General features: G+C 35.4%; 1 protein-coding gene across 7 annotated transcripts in view; it reads right to left on the bottom strand.

Moving 5' to 3' along the window:
- PDE4D (phosphodiesterase 4D) overlaps positions 1 to 17688 on the bottom strand; it is a 725514-nt gene that overhangs the window by 19839 nt on the left and 687987 nt on the right. Inside the window, exon 1 of one of the 7 annotated variants that reach the window (XM_058688958.1) lies at positions 4600 to 4946. The exons of the other annotated variants lie outside the window; for them this stretch is intronic. Within the exon in view, the coding sequence (XP_058544941.1) occupies positions 4600 to 4647 (48 nt within the window). The 5' untranslated portion in view covers positions 4648 to 4946. Of the gene's footprint in view, positions 1 to 4599; positions 4947 to 17688 lie in introns of those variants that run through there. 7 annotated transcript variants of the gene reach the window in all.

The following is a 17688-nucleotide window of genomic DNA, read 5'->3' as shown; positions in this document are numbered from 1 at the left end:
TTTATTGATGCTATGGTGACTATTTTATCCTAAAAAACACTGGAATTAACTTACAACAATCACATGGCAATACCCAATTCCAAAATTCTCAAAGACTTCATGCTTTCCCATCCATCAGCTGTTTCTTAAAGTGTTGCCCTTTGATTCCCAAAATAGCCCAAATGGGCCTTTAATTTAAATATGCCTTAATATTTATCTTAACAGAACCAATAATTTTTTTCTATTATGTGGGTTACTATTAGATACTTGATCAAAAAAAGTCAAAACACATTTTACTCTAATATTCAGTAGCCTTTAAAATTTTGAATCTCACCATAAATTCTCACTTAAATCTAGGAAAAAAGAGAGTAGTGAATTTACTATTTAGTGATGTTTGAAATGTAATTTCTAACTCCGTATTGAGTTTATTAGAATTTAAGGAAAAAAAAACGTGCTTCCCTGGATAATTTATACCAAGGTGTCCTAACTCAAGATAATTTGGCAAATCACTTCCAAAGTTCGTCTTATTGACCATGTAGATTAGATACAGGAATTTATCACAAAAGATCAATAAAAATATTTCAACAGACTGTTGAATATAAGAAATGTATATTTATATTCTCCTGTAGAGAAAACTGAAGAATTGACCATAATCAGTATAAATTTTTCTGGTTGTTAATTTACAGGTCTAAGGAGCTTATTCTCAAACTCAGGAATATAAAGATCATTTTTTTTGTTCATGTATTTTCTTAATAACTTGTCTCTAACTATAAAATGCATACATGATACTGAAAATTGAGAAAGCTATATAGAAAAAATTAGAAATCATGTATATGCCAATTGCTCAGAGATAACCATAGATAATTACCTATATTTCCATCTATGTCTTATTTCTCACATTTATATGTATATATTTTAAGTTGCCATCAGGCAGTACACAAAACAGGCTGCTGCTTGGTTTCACTCAGTATTATACATTCTGATATCCTGGGAAAAAGTGGCGGCCTCCTAAGAATATTCAGGAAGACATTTATGATAGTGTTCAAAACATTTTCTGTCCATCTTTCATGATGTTATATTTTCTTGAGTTAAAGTTATAAGCTATTAACTAATTAAATGAGTTAATAGACAGTGTCTTGTTTTTTTTTTGCCGGGCACATAGGAGATGCTCCTCAGTGAGTTCCTTATATCTCCCAGGTCACTGGGCCTTTTATAGATACCTGATTTTTATCACTCCAGGACAGATCGAAGATTTAGCTATAGTTATGCCCACAAAAAATACACAGAAATATCTAGCTCCCTTACCCATTCCCAAAAGTAATTTGGGATATTATTAACATAGGAGATAATCATCATGATTCAAAAATAGAACAATAATTCAACATGCAAGGCCCAAAGACAAGTAAATCCTTGCTTAATTAATGAAATTAACTCTCAGAAAAATCTACTCTTTAGGCAAAACAAGGCCAAAGGGAGTCTGCTAAACATTTAAAACACATACTGAATGAAATATCTCTTTGAACTGAAATTGTCCATGCTACAACTGCCTGCATGGCAGTCTATTTTATAGAGGAGGTGGGGGGCTATGAGGGGCTTTAAGCTATTCCTAGCCCCCCTTCTCAGTCTCTACAGCAGCTGCTGTCCACCTGCCCTCCATGCATTTCTCTCCATGTAAGTAAAATATGATGCAAGCTTGGGAGTCGGGGAGGGTACAATTGGAAAAGTTAGACAGGGACCCAGTTTTTCCATAAAACTACCTTCTAACTTGCAAGCAACCTGGTATAAGGAATATGTTGCCATATATGCCCTGCAGAAAAAGTACATGGTAACTGCAGGTGTGCTACACAAATTATTGGATTCTCTGGAATAATATAAATAATGAATTTTAATTTTTCCAGCAGTTCACTTATGTAATTCCTCAAAAAAGCCAGTCACTACAGGTATAACTAAGGCAAAAAACACCAGTGAAAGGAAATCTATTCTACAGATGGATAAATTTCAGGTTGCGTTATCTACTGATTGTATCTGCATCATATACATATACTTCAAGACTACTCTTATGCTTTTGTTCAAAACCCAGAAGTGTGGGTGGAGAAACGTTTCAGTGCACACCTATATCTCTACCAGGGTTTGTCAGGTGCTCTTAGGAAGGCAACATTTCCTCTTAACATGATTACAATAGACAGTATTTTAAACAATTCTCTTTCTTCCCAAGGGAACGGGTATGGGATATTAAAGACAGTTTTCAAAGAGTCATTAAGTTAGAAGAGCATTTTCTAAAAGGAATTAAAATTGCTTCCCCCCCTTTTTTTTTTGCTGTTGATATAAAACTTTCAGGAAAGCTAAATTAATAATCACAAAAATTACCATCAATGCTTTCACAACTGGTAGTTGATCTTACAATATGGTTTTGGAGTGTGTGGTTGGCTGTGCTAAAGAACAATACACTGAATGATTCAACAATCATTTTAAAACATAAGTGGAATGTCTCTCACTTTAAGATAACTACATACTATTTACTAGGTTAACTATACAAAATTATCATGAGGAAAATGATTAGAAAAGGTAATAAAATATGGTTTTCCTAGAACATTGTTACAGTTCTCAATTTACAGATTTAGAAGAGACAAAAGACAGAACTGATTTTACAAAAGAAAAAAGAAACTGGTTGGAAAATGCAAAACAATTTAATTGAGCATTTAGATATTTTAAAAAGTGACCTCGACATATTTGCTGCTGATGAGTTCTTCTGATTGTTTTTGCTTTAATAGTACAAAATAATATATGGAATTATTGTTCCCACAGTGAAAAAAAAGATTAAGATTTAAGTGAATGCTTTCAAATCCTTTGTTCTCATTATGCATCAGAATGAGTGCAGCATGTAAAGCATAAAGGAAGCTGAAAATGCAGTTGAAATAAGTTCTGTATTTTGCTTTTAAACTCCAGTTTTCCAATTTATGTTCTACATTTAAGACTGCTGAGGAAGCAAGATTAAATAATAAAAAAAAATTAAAGTATTCTTTTAATATGAAATTTATTGTCAAATTGGTTTCCATATAAAGTATTCTTAACTATAATCCCTGTAATTCTGTATTCATGCCAATGTACTGGCTGCATTTTATATTCTCTTAGTGTATAATTAAGAAGGTGGTAAAGGTCGAACATTAAGAAAATGCCTACCCCGCCCCACCCCATCCCAACCAATATTCTACTAAAAATCATTTGAAAATGCTGCACTGTGATACACTGCAAGTTTGGTGTATATCAGCATTAAAAGCTAAAATAAGCACTGCATTGGCTGTATAAAAAGAAATCCTTCAAAATGCATAAGAATAAATATATTTGTATTTGTCCTTAGGTGTTTTTAGCAGTATACTATTAAAACATAAACAAGGTTGACCAGCAAAAATTTTCCTCAAAAAGATAAGCACTATAATTATTTATTTACATTCTTGGAGGTCTTGTTCATAATCATAATACAAATATGAAGCCCTTCAAAAACATATCAAATATGAGCTATCTAAAAGCTAAGAGATGAGTTGTAGGGAGATTATGGGATTTTCTTTTATTACTTTCCATACTTTTCTGTACTAAAAATTTCTTAAGCCAAAAAATGGCTAACAAAATTCAAATAATAAAAGTCTGTACATTTCAAAAACAATTAAAATATATCTGGGCCATCCATAGATTTTAGAGGAAGTGGGGAATCATGACTCCTTGGATAACTAAAAATGAAGTAAGTTTTCTTAGAATGCAAGTAAATCTCACAACAAGGAGAATATTTTCCTCTAAAAAGAAACAAAGAAAATGAAAAATATTTCAATCTGAGACTCCTTAAAGTAACAGAAAAGGATTCTTAAAAATATGTACTGTGATTGGCTCAAATGTTTAAGAATAGATTCCAAATTCTGAAGTGATGCTTCATTTAGGACTGAAAAACGTTTCTCTACCTCCTGCTTCTATTCCAGAGATAGGATCGCCAGGCTAGCATTATCATGAGGCAGGCATGAGGCTTGCCAAGAAGGAATACAATCTTAGTAAATTCAGTGTATTACTTCATTTCCTGAGATTAACAAAAGTTATCATATGAACTTTTATATTTCTTCAAGTTTTACAAGTAGATAAGCCAGTTTTCATTTTAATAATATATCAAATAGTTAAGAAATGTCAGTTTTTAATGTCACCTAGAGCTTTTATATCTGAAGATAAAAAAAAAAAAAAGAACACTCATCGGGTCAAAGTGATATATTTTTAGGAAGAGCCACAAATTAATTTTTATAAACTTTAAGTGCTACATATGAATTGGAACCCATACACCAGCATAATTAATTTGTCCCAATAATTCATTAATTTTGTATGATTACCTTCATATTTAAAAGGACAATTCAAACCTATACAACATGACAAACCGAAGAACCAATGAAAAGATATTTTAACATGCAAACTATAGCTAATAAAAGTTATACAATTTCTCCTTATCTTGACCACTAAAAACACACATTACTTCTGTAACTCACATCTAAGGGAAAAAATAAATGACTGTTAAAGCTTAATGCCATAGTAATTTATTAAAACTATCAGTTATGTAATCAGAGCAATTAGGAGCTAAATAAATCTTACCTTTATGTAGCCCCAAGACACTGACAGTAAATAGTTTGCTTCAGGCATTTTTGATTGATTATATAAAGAGACAATTAGTTCTAAAATATGTATATTTTCAAAAACCTTGATACTTTAACAATATCCGCAAGCCACAGAGAGTGTGGGTTTTTGAAGATATTTGGTAATTAAGTATACATAAGAAAGCCTTGCATTAGATCCCATCCAGCCGTCTTCCCATTGAACACATGCCATCTGTAAAACTCCAGAATGGAACAGAATTCTACAACTATTCTGAATAAAGAAAATTCATGTGATAAAGAAATATCTAAAGATCTAAGGGTCTGCATCTTTTTCTCCCTGAGCTCCAGGGCTTATGAATAATGTATGTCAAGATGCTTAGCTGCAAGAAAGACTAGTTCTGTCAAAAGCTACCAAATAAGGAACTGCGGGGAAGCCAGGAAGAGTGACAAGAAACCCCTCCCATAAAAGCCCAACTATGTACCAATCACACTCCATCCCCGGGTCTATCAGGGCAGGGGGGTGTGGATTCAGAGCAGGCTGCTTCCTGATTGGTTGGCAGAGGCGAATCTCTGGGGAGGAGGTTTTTCTCTTCACCTCTGCTAAACGCCATTTAATAATGATATCCTTACAGCTGAGGCTGCCGTGTGAAAAGATGAATGGGGTTTCCCTCTCCCAGTGATGAATATAGACCATAAAACTTTTCAAAATTCATAGTTCATTCTTAAATAAGGATTCCCAACCTTTTCTGAGTCCTTTCTATGCATTTTAATATTCTCTGACTTCTTCGCTTCCTTCAAAATAAAAGTTGGTCTGAAAATGGCCTTTAGGCATTTTAACTACCCCCTTCTCTCAAATCCAAGACAAGTGGCTTCCCCCTGGTGACACAGATATAACCAAAGCTCTCCCTCCATCCAACATAAAAGCATACTGTGATTATAAAATACAATTAATGTCCAGAATTTAAAAATGGGAATGATACATTTCCTCACCCGTGGGGCATGGCTGTTCTCAGCTCCTTTTGTTTCTATTTTTACATGTGTCTGAGCTCCACAACCCTAAAAATCTAAAAGTGGGTATAATTTATCATGAATCTGGTGGTGGGGGGTGGACTGAAAGCTAATGCACTGTGTATAGTTAAAGAATGCAGAGTTTGGTGTACAGATTTCAAGATCTATATTTTGACCAGACGAGAACACTTTTATGACTGCTCACAAAGTTAAGAAAGGTATTAACAGAGGTCTTGGAGGAATACAACATTGATCTCAAGAATAATCATGCCTTTTGTAAGGAGACTTAAGTAAGAAATCTAAATTTTTTCAAAGAAAATAATCTTTTCTATTTGATTTGGGGTCATATTATTCTGTACCTTGTATACTAAAGAAGACCTGTGGATAAAAAAATGAGGAAAGTCTAGCTTTTACTCTATTTTACCATAAAATTCTGTTGGTTCTACCTCATCCCCATCTCAACACACTTAACTGATTTGTGCTTCTGTGACTTGCTGATATTGTCAATTTTCAGTTTTCCTGCATTTGGTTTATCTGTTCTAGATAGTGCAGGAAACATCCATGTTCTACTCTGCCTCTCTGAAGGTGTAATGGTCCTTGGCGCCCAAAGTCTTCAGCTGCAGTCAACACCTATTGTGTTAATTTCTCACATTCCTCTTAATCCTTTACAAAATAAAAAAAAATTAACCCCCCCCCCAAAGGTCACTAAAACTGCCTTCAGAATAAAAAGGTGTTCCTCTTTCCTTGTTTCTTACTCTCCTTAACTTCTCACAAGTGTTCAGTGATGTACTCTCTCTAATCTCCTTCAAATCCCAGGACTGTCAACTGCTTTGGTTTTCTACCCACTCCTCTGACCATGCCTTTTTGCTTTCTTGTTTCCATCCGCTAGCTTGGGATATCCACAAGACTCTGTCCTAGGCCACGCTCTTCAGTGACTGCTTCTAACCTCAATTTCAGCACTGTATTTCCAAGTGACTTGTAAGATTCCCTCCCTTGTCAAATGCCCTGCTACTCATCACAAACTTTTTCAGAATTGATGGATCCATTTTTTGATTTTAAGTAGTTCCTATTATAACCGCTCTCATTTCAGTCAGTGGGTTGAGATTTCTCCCAGTATCACAGACTGAAATCTTTGTCTCTTTGCTACCATTCAACAGGCATTTCATGTGAGTCAGCCACTATTAGGTGTTTAATATAAATCATCTAATGGGATCTCTGAATAACCCTAATGTGTTCCCCATCTGTATCACCTTCCCTCCGTCAACTTTACTACCAAGTTTTCTTTTATAAAATGCCTTTTTATTTAGTCTGTTCCTTCCCATCCCCACTCCTATAATCTAAATCAACAGGCTTAAACCCTGAGAGAAATGGAAAGCATCTTCAATATCATTTCCTCTAATTCCCTGATTTCCACATAAAGTGAGACCTAGAGAGAGAAAATGATTTTCCAAGTTCACACAGGTACTAAGTACATAGGCTTTGTATCAAATCCTTTAGTGCATAATCTTTGACAAATGATCTCACTCTTAGCGTATCAGTTTCTTCACCTGTAAAATTGGGTTGTTAGGGTAGTTAGTCTCCAAAGATGCCTCCTAATGAGACATCCTACCCTATGTCGAATCTGAGCTGGTTTCTATAACCAACAAGTAGTGCTGTCACAAGTCTTGAAGTCTTCACCTTGGTTACTTTGAATGTGCTATTAGGATCCCTGAGGCACCCCGCTAGCAGGCCTGACTATTCTAAGACTTCCATGCTATGAGAAAGCCCATGCTAATGTTAGGTAGAGGCTGAAGAGAGGTGGGGGCAGGGAGTGGGGTGGAAGGGAGAGAGAGACAGGGAGAGCAGATGTGTGCCTGGACAATCTCTAGCTCTGTCAGCCATTCCCCCCAGAGCCAGACCTGAGAGTGAAGAAGCCATCTTACTCATCCTGCCAGTGGAGCCTTGAGATGACTCTAGCCCTAGCTGCCATCTGACTACAACACATGAGGGAATCAAAGTGAAAATGTTTAAGCAAGCCCAGTTGGCCCACAAAACAATAAAAAATTAGCAAATTGATATTGTAAGTTCTAAGTTTGAAGTGATTTATTTTATAGCAACAAATAACCAGAACAGTTATTATGAGGACTAAATAAGATTATATATGCAGAGCACTTAAAACATCTGATACATAGTGACAAAAAGATATTAGATGGTGATGATGATGATACAAACAATGATGTGGATTATAACAACTATCCCACTATGGGAGAGTTTTTTAAACTCCCAGGCTTATCCTGTGTGTGTGTGTGTGTGTGTGTGTGTGTGTGTGTGTGTAACATATCATGTTTTATTTTAACTGCATCACATCATTATTTGTCTCAGACCCAAAACCCTAAGTCCTTATAAGTGCTTAACTCTTCTTCTTTGGCTTTTCTCCTTCCAATTCTATACTCACCTCTACCGCCAGGCCAATTTTTCTCAAAGCCAGCCTCAGTCTGCTGCTCCAAAGCTACCACCTAATCACTCGGCATCACCTGCCTCATCACATCCATGTGAGTTCTAGATTGACAACCTGTGACCCTAATCCCCAACTCCAAGCCCAAATCCAATTGCTCTTTATACCCATGCTCTGGTCCTGAAAGGCTAGTATTCCACTCAGCTCTATGATTTAGCAGACAGTCCCATATCTATTTTTACCTTCACTGAATTCATTGCCTAGAATACCCTCTTTTTCTTCCTCTACCTCCATTAAACTTTTTACAGAAAAAGTCAGATTTAAATCATTCCAAGTATATCTCAAGGCCAAATATCTCAGCCCTTCTCCAAAGTCTATTCTGCACTCACTCCTGTATTTCATAAATACTTTATTAAGCTCCTACTGTATGCCATGCACTGTCATGGATAACAGGACACAGCAGTGAACAAAGCAAAGGTTTTTTACCTGGAGCTTGCATTGAACAACTAAGTCAGCATATATATACTAGGTCATGTGGTGGTAAGTACAATGGAGGAAAAAAAAGGGTAAGAGGCTGTGGCGTGTTAGCAATGTCAGTTCCTGTATTATAAAATGATCAGGGATAGCCTTTTTTTAATGTTTATTTTTGAGAAAGCGAAAGAGGATGCATGTGTGCAAGTGGGGGAGGGGCAGAGGATCTGAAGCAGGCTCTGCACTGACAGCAGTGAGCCTGATGTGGGGCTCGAACTCATGAACTGCAACATCATGACCCAAGCTGAAGTCGGACACTCAACCGACTGATCTACCCAGGTGCCCAGGGATGGTCTCTTTGATGAGACAACATATACTCAGAGATCTGAAGAAAGAGAGGGAGGGAGAAAGTCATATGGATATATGGGGCAATGGAGAGAGAGGAGTCAAATGAGGGGAACACCAAAGTCAAAAGCTCCAAGATGGGAGAGAGCATGCTTGGTGTGCTTCCAAAGAGCAAGGCGGCACACAAATATTATTTAAATCCAAATTATGCTTTCTATCCATCCATCAATCTATTTTATTCTTTGACTAACTTAAAACTAAGTTACTTCTTTCTATTTTTAACAAGTATTTTTATCCTGATAAAAAATTCCTAAATACTCTTCCAACATACGCACTTTACTAAATACACCTACATATACTAAATAATTCCTACATAGACACTTCAAAAGAATCCAGTGTCATGGCTTATCAGTAACATACAGGAAAAATAAAATTATATTAAACACTGCAAAATTCAAATGCTTGTATGCAGGTATATTAAAAAACAAGTCAAAACTTTAGATCTTACTATCACTTAACTGTGTGACCTTGAGAAAGTTATTTCAACTTTCTTGGTTTACTTCATCTTTGGTTTACTTGCTTGGAAAGTGAAAAGAATAATAGAAGGTACCTTACAGGTTGCTGTAAGGATTAAGTGGACATACACGTAAAGCACTCAGAACAGTAAGTGTTCTGTTAAGTGTTTGCTCTGCTTCCTCCAATATATGGAGAATTACCATGAATGTGACAGCAACATGGAAACGAATACAGGAGTACTGTATTAGAAAAACAATCTTTTTCCAAAATGGTGAACGACTCTTGAAAGGTTTCATATGTAACAAAGTACAATTCTCTTTCAGTATACACTGTGGTAGCATTACTGAAAAAATTAGTGTGGATTAAAATCATGTAAAAAAAACATTTTGTGTTAAAAGTAAAAAGTAGTTGTGTTCCAGACTCAGAATATCGTAAGTGAGTATTTTGCCTATGTGAATGGTTTGTTGGGACACAAAACAATTCATCCTTGGTAAAGGACTATCCCCGATATTCCAGGTCACCTAGCATCCCTGGCTTCTGCCCATGAAATGCCAGCAGGACACCACAATCAGTGCACTCTGAAATTTCCTAAATGTTCTCCAGTGTTAAGAATCACTGTTCCAGTTACTTAAACTGCCTTCAATTTTGCCTCCTCAACCAGGGTAGAGGGTCTTTGGGGCAAGGAAAATACCTTATTCTTTCTTTATACTTTCCAAAATAATTAGTGAATCGCAAGCACAAAAGATTCAACTGTAAACCCCTAATCCAGTGCAGTAAAGGCGTTAATAATAATGATAATAATAGTAGTAATGTTACAGTAACATCAGGTAAAAAGTATTAAAGAAGATTTACATATTTGTAAGGAATAAGAAACATTTTTTTCTAAAGCTCTGAGCTACATTAAAATTCATTTCATTTTTCCCCTTATGAGAGACCGACTAGATGCTCCTTCTGTTTGCCACAGTAGTAGTAGCTGGCAGAAAAAATCTAAACAAACCAGAGGAGAAATTTGGATGGGGTCAGAGAGATATAATTCTTAGAATCAGACCTAGCTTCTGACAATTCTAGTGAGGAAAGTGTAACCTGGTACAGCATTTGTTAAGCACGTACTATGCACCAAGAGCTTTATATATCTTAACACTAACCTTTGAAACATCCTGGTTAGATAGCTAGTATCCCTTTGCAGTGACTCTAAAACAGTCAATAACCTGCCCAGGATATGACAAGGCTGACATATCAGGCCAGGTCTTTGCTATTCATAGTGTATGAATAGATTGTCATAGAATTACGTGTTTACAAACTCTGTGATAAATGGTATGAATTTAGCGGTGGAATCACTTATCCTTAAAAGTTTATTTATTTACATAGTTTTAGTATTATCTATACCCAACATGGGGCTCAAATTCATGACCCTGAGATCAACAGCTGCATGCTCTTGTGATTGAGCTAGTCAGGCATCCCAGCTTATCCTTATTTTTTGCACTCATTTTGCAATATCCTGAATTAGAGAACTATTGTTACTATCACTGTGGTCGGATCTCCAGACAGGGTGGATCATACTAAGCAGCGAAGTCAGGAAGCTTGTGACCAGAGACAGGCAGCCTCACCTGGCAGTGAGAAAGTGGCTTACATGTGTCACATGTAAGGGACAGTGGGACAGTGAACACTTACATGTGGGAGTGCTCCATGAACGAAACACAGATGTCGATGCACACAGCTAGAATCCATATTTCTTCACTGGTTGTCTGCTATGCTCAAACACCAAAATGACTGTATATACATATGTGTGTGTGCCTGTACTGAAATTAAAAATATATTTAATTCTTTTTCTGTCTTTTCCTAATAATATTCCTCAAAATCTCTGGATACCACTCCTCTTTTATTCTTCATTTTCTCAGTCCTCAAATGATACCTCAAGCAATCAACCTTTCTGGATTATTTACTTAAGTTTCTGCTGATGGAATCAAGCCTTTGATACACTAACAATTGCTGGAATTACAACTTTACAACAGATGTTAAGAGGGGTAAGATACATTTCTGACTAGGGGAAAAGAAAAACAAACCAAACTATGAAGGAACTGAGGCTCAGTAGTCAAGTGTCTTATCCCAGGTCGCAAAGCCAAGTAGCAGAGCCGGGATTTACACCCAGGCTTCCTGGCTGCAGAACATCCTAAATTGCCAAAAACAATTTAGGGATTAATCTGTAGCTAGCCTAGAGTCTATAAACAATATGTTTACTAACATAATAGATTCTAAGCTGTACACTATATTATTTTGCTTGAAATATTCAAGAAATATTATTTAAAATAAGTGTACCGGTGACTTTTACATTTCTACAACCTAAGGGATTTTCCTGGAAATAGCATTGTTTTTAAGAGGACTAACACCTTCGAAAAATATTTTATTCTATAATCAATCTATACTGATTTTACATATTTCTACTTAGGATCAAAGTTCTGGGAATTGTTATTAATCAAAAAGCAAATCTGTGTGAAGTGGGCTGCCACGTATCCAATACTGTTCAGCTTAACACATGCAAATCCTGTTGTTAAATGGCCCCTGAAGAATTCTGAGGCAAGAGGAAACTTCAAATATTAAATACAATAACTACTGCACACCAGTGTCTCTAAAATCACTCAGCGTTCCTTTGCTTTCACTATAAAAAGTTTAAGGGGCAGGCAATAATCTAGAACTCATCTATAACCTATATTTTAAATAACAGAATTTTAAATCTATTCTAACATTATAAAAACTACACTTTCTCTGATGAATGCTAATTACAAAAACCACCTTAACTCGAGTAAATCCAAAAATTGGTTTGTGTTTACTGCCCTCTAGTGATAATGGATACAAACACGATTTAAGGAACAGCTCTGTTCCTAACAGTCATCACATTTCAGAAAACAAAAACATATCTTACATATATTATAGAAGCTTGAGACTAAGAGGAACTACAGGTTGATTTTAAAAATGGAATCATTACCTGAAAAGGCTAAGGATCATTTTCCAATTAACCTAATTTGAGAATTTTCACCAAAGTTTTATTTAAAATAAGAAAAACCTCTAACATTTACTGAAAAAGGGAATTCCAATATAAGAAACTGTATTTTTGTAGGGGTGCCTGTATGACTCAGTTGGTTGAGCATTTGACTCTTGATTTCGGCTCAGGTCATAATCCCAGGGTTTTGGGATCAAGCCCTGAGTTGGGCTCCATTCTGAGTGTAGAGCCTTATTAAGATTCTTTCTCTCTCTCCCTCTGCCCCTCGCACCCATTCCCACTCTCTCTAAAGTAAAAAAAAAATAAATAAATAAATAAATAATAATAATAATTTAAAAAATAAAAGAGAAACTCTAGTTTTGTTGAGAGGTACTCTGAGGCTGAAATAACATCAAACTGATCTGATGATAGCTGTATTTGAATTCTGCTTCTACGTGGTCTCCCTGGCATAGTATTCTATAATTCTTGATTCAACGTGAATCATATATGCCAGATACAAATTGTTCTATGTTCACAACTACTGAGTAAATCTAGCGGAAACCACTACCACTACCACCATCATTATCACATCTACAAAGGACTTTTGTTTCAATGAAGAATAATTAAGGCAATGAATGGGTGCAGAGACCTCACATAAATGAAACCTCCACAAAAATAATCTTGTATGAATATAGAATTTCTACTTAAAGGGAAAATTAGGACCCTCAATTTACTTAAACTCTCCTAAGTCAACACCAATTTTCCATGCTTATGATGGCCATCATAATCACCATAAAATACTTACTAATATTCCCTTTGTACTTCGTGGTATGCTTTGGAAAAATAATTTAAACAGAGAATACTTGTCTCCTAAGGCAATAATAAAAAAAGCAAATAGGCAGATTTCTAGAAATACATATTTAATCTTTTATTTTATCCACATGTATTGTGGATTTTAAAGTAATTATAAGTCATAAAACTTAGGCTCCATATTCCTTTCAACAAAGAGAATTTAAACAAATGGACATCCATTCACAAAAAAGTGAACTTCCACCTTTATTTTGCACCATACTAGTATATAGCTACTCAAAATGGATCCTAGAAATAAATGTAAAACCCGAAACCGTAAAACTGCTAGAAGTAAAAACAGCAGAAAATATGTGTGATTAGGCAAAGATTAGGCAAAGATTTCTTGGAACACAAAAGAACATATAAAAGACAAAAATGATAAACAAGACTTTATCAAAACTTCTCTTTGAAAGACAGTGATAAGAAAACAGAACAAGCCACAGACTGAGAAGAATGTATGTATAAAATATGTATCTGATAGAGATTTATATCCTGAATTTATAAAAATCCTTACAATTTAAAAAGATCAGTAAGCACATAAAAAGATGTGCAACATCACTAGTCATTAAGGAAACAAAAATTAAAATCAAAATCTAATGCTACTACAAACTTACTAGAATAGCTAAAATGAAAAAGACGAGCAATACAAAATGCTGGCTTGGATGAAGACCAAATGGAACCCTCATACAACACTGGTAGGATTGCAAAATGGGACAGAGACTTTGGAAATAGTTTGGCACTTTCTTATAAAGTTAACAATTATATTCATTACATGTTCCAGCAGTCCCACTCCTAATTATTTACCCAAGAGAAATGAAAACATATGTCCATACAAAAGCCTGGATGTAAATGTTTATAGCAATTCTATTAATAACAGCTGAAACCTGCAAATAGCCCAGTTGTCAATCAACTGGTGAATGACTACACAAATTGTGGTATATCCATAAAATAAAAAACTAGAAAGCAATAAAAAGAAATAAATTACTAATACATGCATAGTGTTATTATTGGATGAATCTCAGAAGCGTTATGCAAAGTGAAGGAAGCCATTAACAAAAGGCTCTTTGTAACTATATGCTTTTATTCATACAACATTCACTGCTTGCCAGGGACAGTAGTAGAGGGAAGGGAATGAGTACAAAAGGAGCATGAGAACTCTTTTTGGGTGATGAAATATTCTACATATACATTAAGGTGGTAGTTATCCAATTGCATACATTTGTCAAAATGTTCTCAACTAAATCTAAAAAGTGGACATCTTACCTTATGTAAATTATACCTCAAAATCTGACTCTAAAAATGTTAGGTAATGTTACTCAATTATTTCAATCCCAAATTTGCTTAACTTTGCCTAAAGAAAATGAAAAACCAAAATCTCAAGCATAGTTATATATGATAAAATAACATTTTTACTTTAAGAGCTCCACCAGTATATCCCAGAAAAAAAAAAGGCATATATTTGTCTACAGTCTATTTTAACTTTGAATAATGCAGAATATGGTAAATTCCTAGTTATACACAGTATTCAGGCAATATAATAACTATTGAAATATCCTCATAAATACTAGTATTTGAGATTTTAATTCTTTGGAACAAAACATTTCCTAAATACGTTAGATATTTTCATGCTTTCTTAAGCAAACCAAACTGATTTTAATTTAATGATTTAATGGTGATCCTGGGCCACCTTTATTCACTCATCAATAAATAGTCAATTTTCAATAGTCAATAGTCAATAGTCAAATACAGATTATTTACTGTATGTTCACTCTAGGCTAAGCACTGTGTGAGCTGCTGGAGACAGAAAAATCCAGTAAAGCAGGAAGAGCTGTTTGTAGAAAACCCAACAGTCCCAACTGCTGTGGGTTCTTTTTGAATCCTTCCATTACTTTTTCATAGTTTTTTTTTTTTTTTTTTTTTTTTTCTGAGTCCTTGTTTGATAGCCTGTTCACCTTATAGTTAGTGTAAATCTGCCTCCTTGTAGTCAATATAGCATCTCTTTCCCTATCTTTTATGATAGGTTTTTGTCTAAGGCAGCAATTTTTAGAATGTGTTACAAAGAACAGCAGTCCGATGTGATAATTCTCAAAGAAGACATTGAGAGTTAAACTTTTGACATAGTGCTAACCTTCTTGGAGATGGTGTACATTAGCATATTAAAGGCTTTGCCAAGAACCATAATATATAACCCTGTTTTACTTTGTTTAACCTAGTATTTCTCAAACTTATTCTACTACCTAACTCTTGGTTCTCTTCACACTTACTAACAAGTAAAATCAAACAAACAAAAATACCAGGGTTTCGGGAAAATAAAAACAGAAAAGAGAAAAGAAAATAGGTAATTCTGGTGGAAAGCAACAGGCTTTAAATATCAGAAAACAAACTGCTTTAGAATGGTCATTCACTTATTTACTCAACAAGTATTTATTAAACAGCTACTATGTGCCAGAATGGGGGATACAGTAATAAACACAGAAGAATTTCCTAAGCATGTAAATCTTGAACTGTTGGGGCAAAGAGACATGAAATGAATGAGAAACATACTGAATGGAGGACAAGGGGGTAATGTGATACCATGATAGTGGACTAGTAAATTAAATAGTCAGGAAAAGCTGCACTGAGAAGGTGGTATCTGACACGAGATCCAAAGGATTAAAAAGAACTAACCAGAAGATCTAGGGCAGAGCATTCTCAGCAAGGAAAGTCAGAATGAGGGAAGACAGGTATAAAGAACGAGATTACAAGTATATCAAGGCAAGATCATGTGGGTCCTTGTAAGTTTTGCAGAGAATACAGGACACCACTGAAAGGTGCTGAGTTACATGATGTGATTTACATTTTACAAAGCTGTCTCTGTGGAGAATGGTTTATGGAAGGACAGAGCAGACAGATGGAGAGTGGAAGCAGTGAGGAAGAGTTGTCCAGACTTGAATGGAGTGCTACAAGTGAAGAGAAGAGAAGAATCAACACTTAGACTTCTGGTTTGATCAGTATATGACTTGGATGGATGTTTGTGCCATTTGCTAACATGGAGGAGACTGGGGGAGGTAAAGATTTGGAGGATGACAAAGAGGCAAAAGAAGAGTTGTATGAATCAAGTGCAAGAAAGTTTAAATACATGAAGTTTATTTTACTGTTGAGGAACCCCCTCAAACAAAAAAACTCTGCTGTACTTGACCTATATGTGAAATCTAATGCCCTATGAGATGAGTCAATTGCATTATGTTAGATGGAATGGGATCATCAAACATACCATAACTCTGACTCTGTGAAATACATCCAAGCTGGAAAGCTCCACTGAAGACATTTAGTCCAATCTACACAGACAGGAGTCCTGCAAGTCTTCATATATAATAATCCACTTCTCCTGGATTTCCTCCACTGTGGTGTAAGTTTTTCACTTTGAGTGAAACTAGTTTTAAACCACCGACCTAATACTGAGGTAATGATCATTAGCTTGCATTAAGCTAATACCATTTTTCAAAAGGTCTAAAGACCTTATAAAAAAAAAACCCTAAAATTGATTTGACTATGGACACAGCAAGAGAAAACAAAATATGGTTCAGGGATTTTATTACAGAAATTGCAATAAGCAGAAGAGTAGTAAATACCCTTAACCTTTCATATAAAAAAACCTAGGTCTTCTAAACAGTGATAAACAGCTTAACATGAGCAATTATAGCTTGGGCTCTTACTCTGTCCTAATAGGCAGAAAATCAAGGATATGAATTAATTAGGATGTATGAACTTCCACGTGGCATAATAAGAAAACATGACAAGAAAATGGCTTTTATATAGCTTCCACAATGCCAGTTGTGGAAGTGCTGAAGACTTTCCTGAAATTATTTCATTTATTTCTAGTAACAACTCTATGATGACAAGTATTATTCCCATTTTAAAGAGGACCCTTAAGGTCTTAACCACCAACTCTGCACAGGCAACTGCCAAGTAAGGTCCTGTCCCACTACTGGCAATCTAGTCCTGACAACTGAAGGTTTTTCTTTTGATACATGGTCTCACCTCAACTTCATGTCAAAAAACTTAACTGCTATCTTTCACCCCACCCTCAAACTGGCTTCTAATTTTCTAGGTATCATCCTTTCTATGTTTATGTGTAGAATTTTATACTTTCTTCTTATTCACTGCAGTTCTGCTACCCCAAATCTGAGATAACTTGTTTTCCTTCCCACACAATCCTTCTCCTGCCTTTTATCCCTTCCTGTTTTGGTCTATCATCACTTACTTGCCTAATTCTCTAACAGACCCTTCTTGCTTTCACTATGGCCCCTCAGTATGATCTATGCCCCCACCAGACTTATCTTTATAAAATCATTTTGTTATTTTCCTTAAAATACGAGGGTTCTTCAGGACTTAGAGGATAATGTGCAAATGGCTTAGTCTGGCACTGAAGGCACTCTTCACTGTGGTCCCAAGTCTACATTTCTCATACCTGCCTCTGTTTCCAGCACCAGACTTTCTGTTTCAGG

The sequence above is a fragment of the Neofelis nebulosa genome, chromosome 1 (assembly GCF_028018385.1).
Source record: "Neofelis nebulosa isolate mNeoNeb1 chromosome 1, mNeoNeb1.pri, whole genome shotgun sequence".
NCBI lineage: Eukaryota > Metazoa > Chordata > Mammalia > Carnivora > Felidae > Neofelis > Neofelis nebulosa.
The sequence above is the reverse complement of the archived record's forward strand: the minus strand, read 5'-3'. Positions and strand labels throughout refer to the sequence as shown.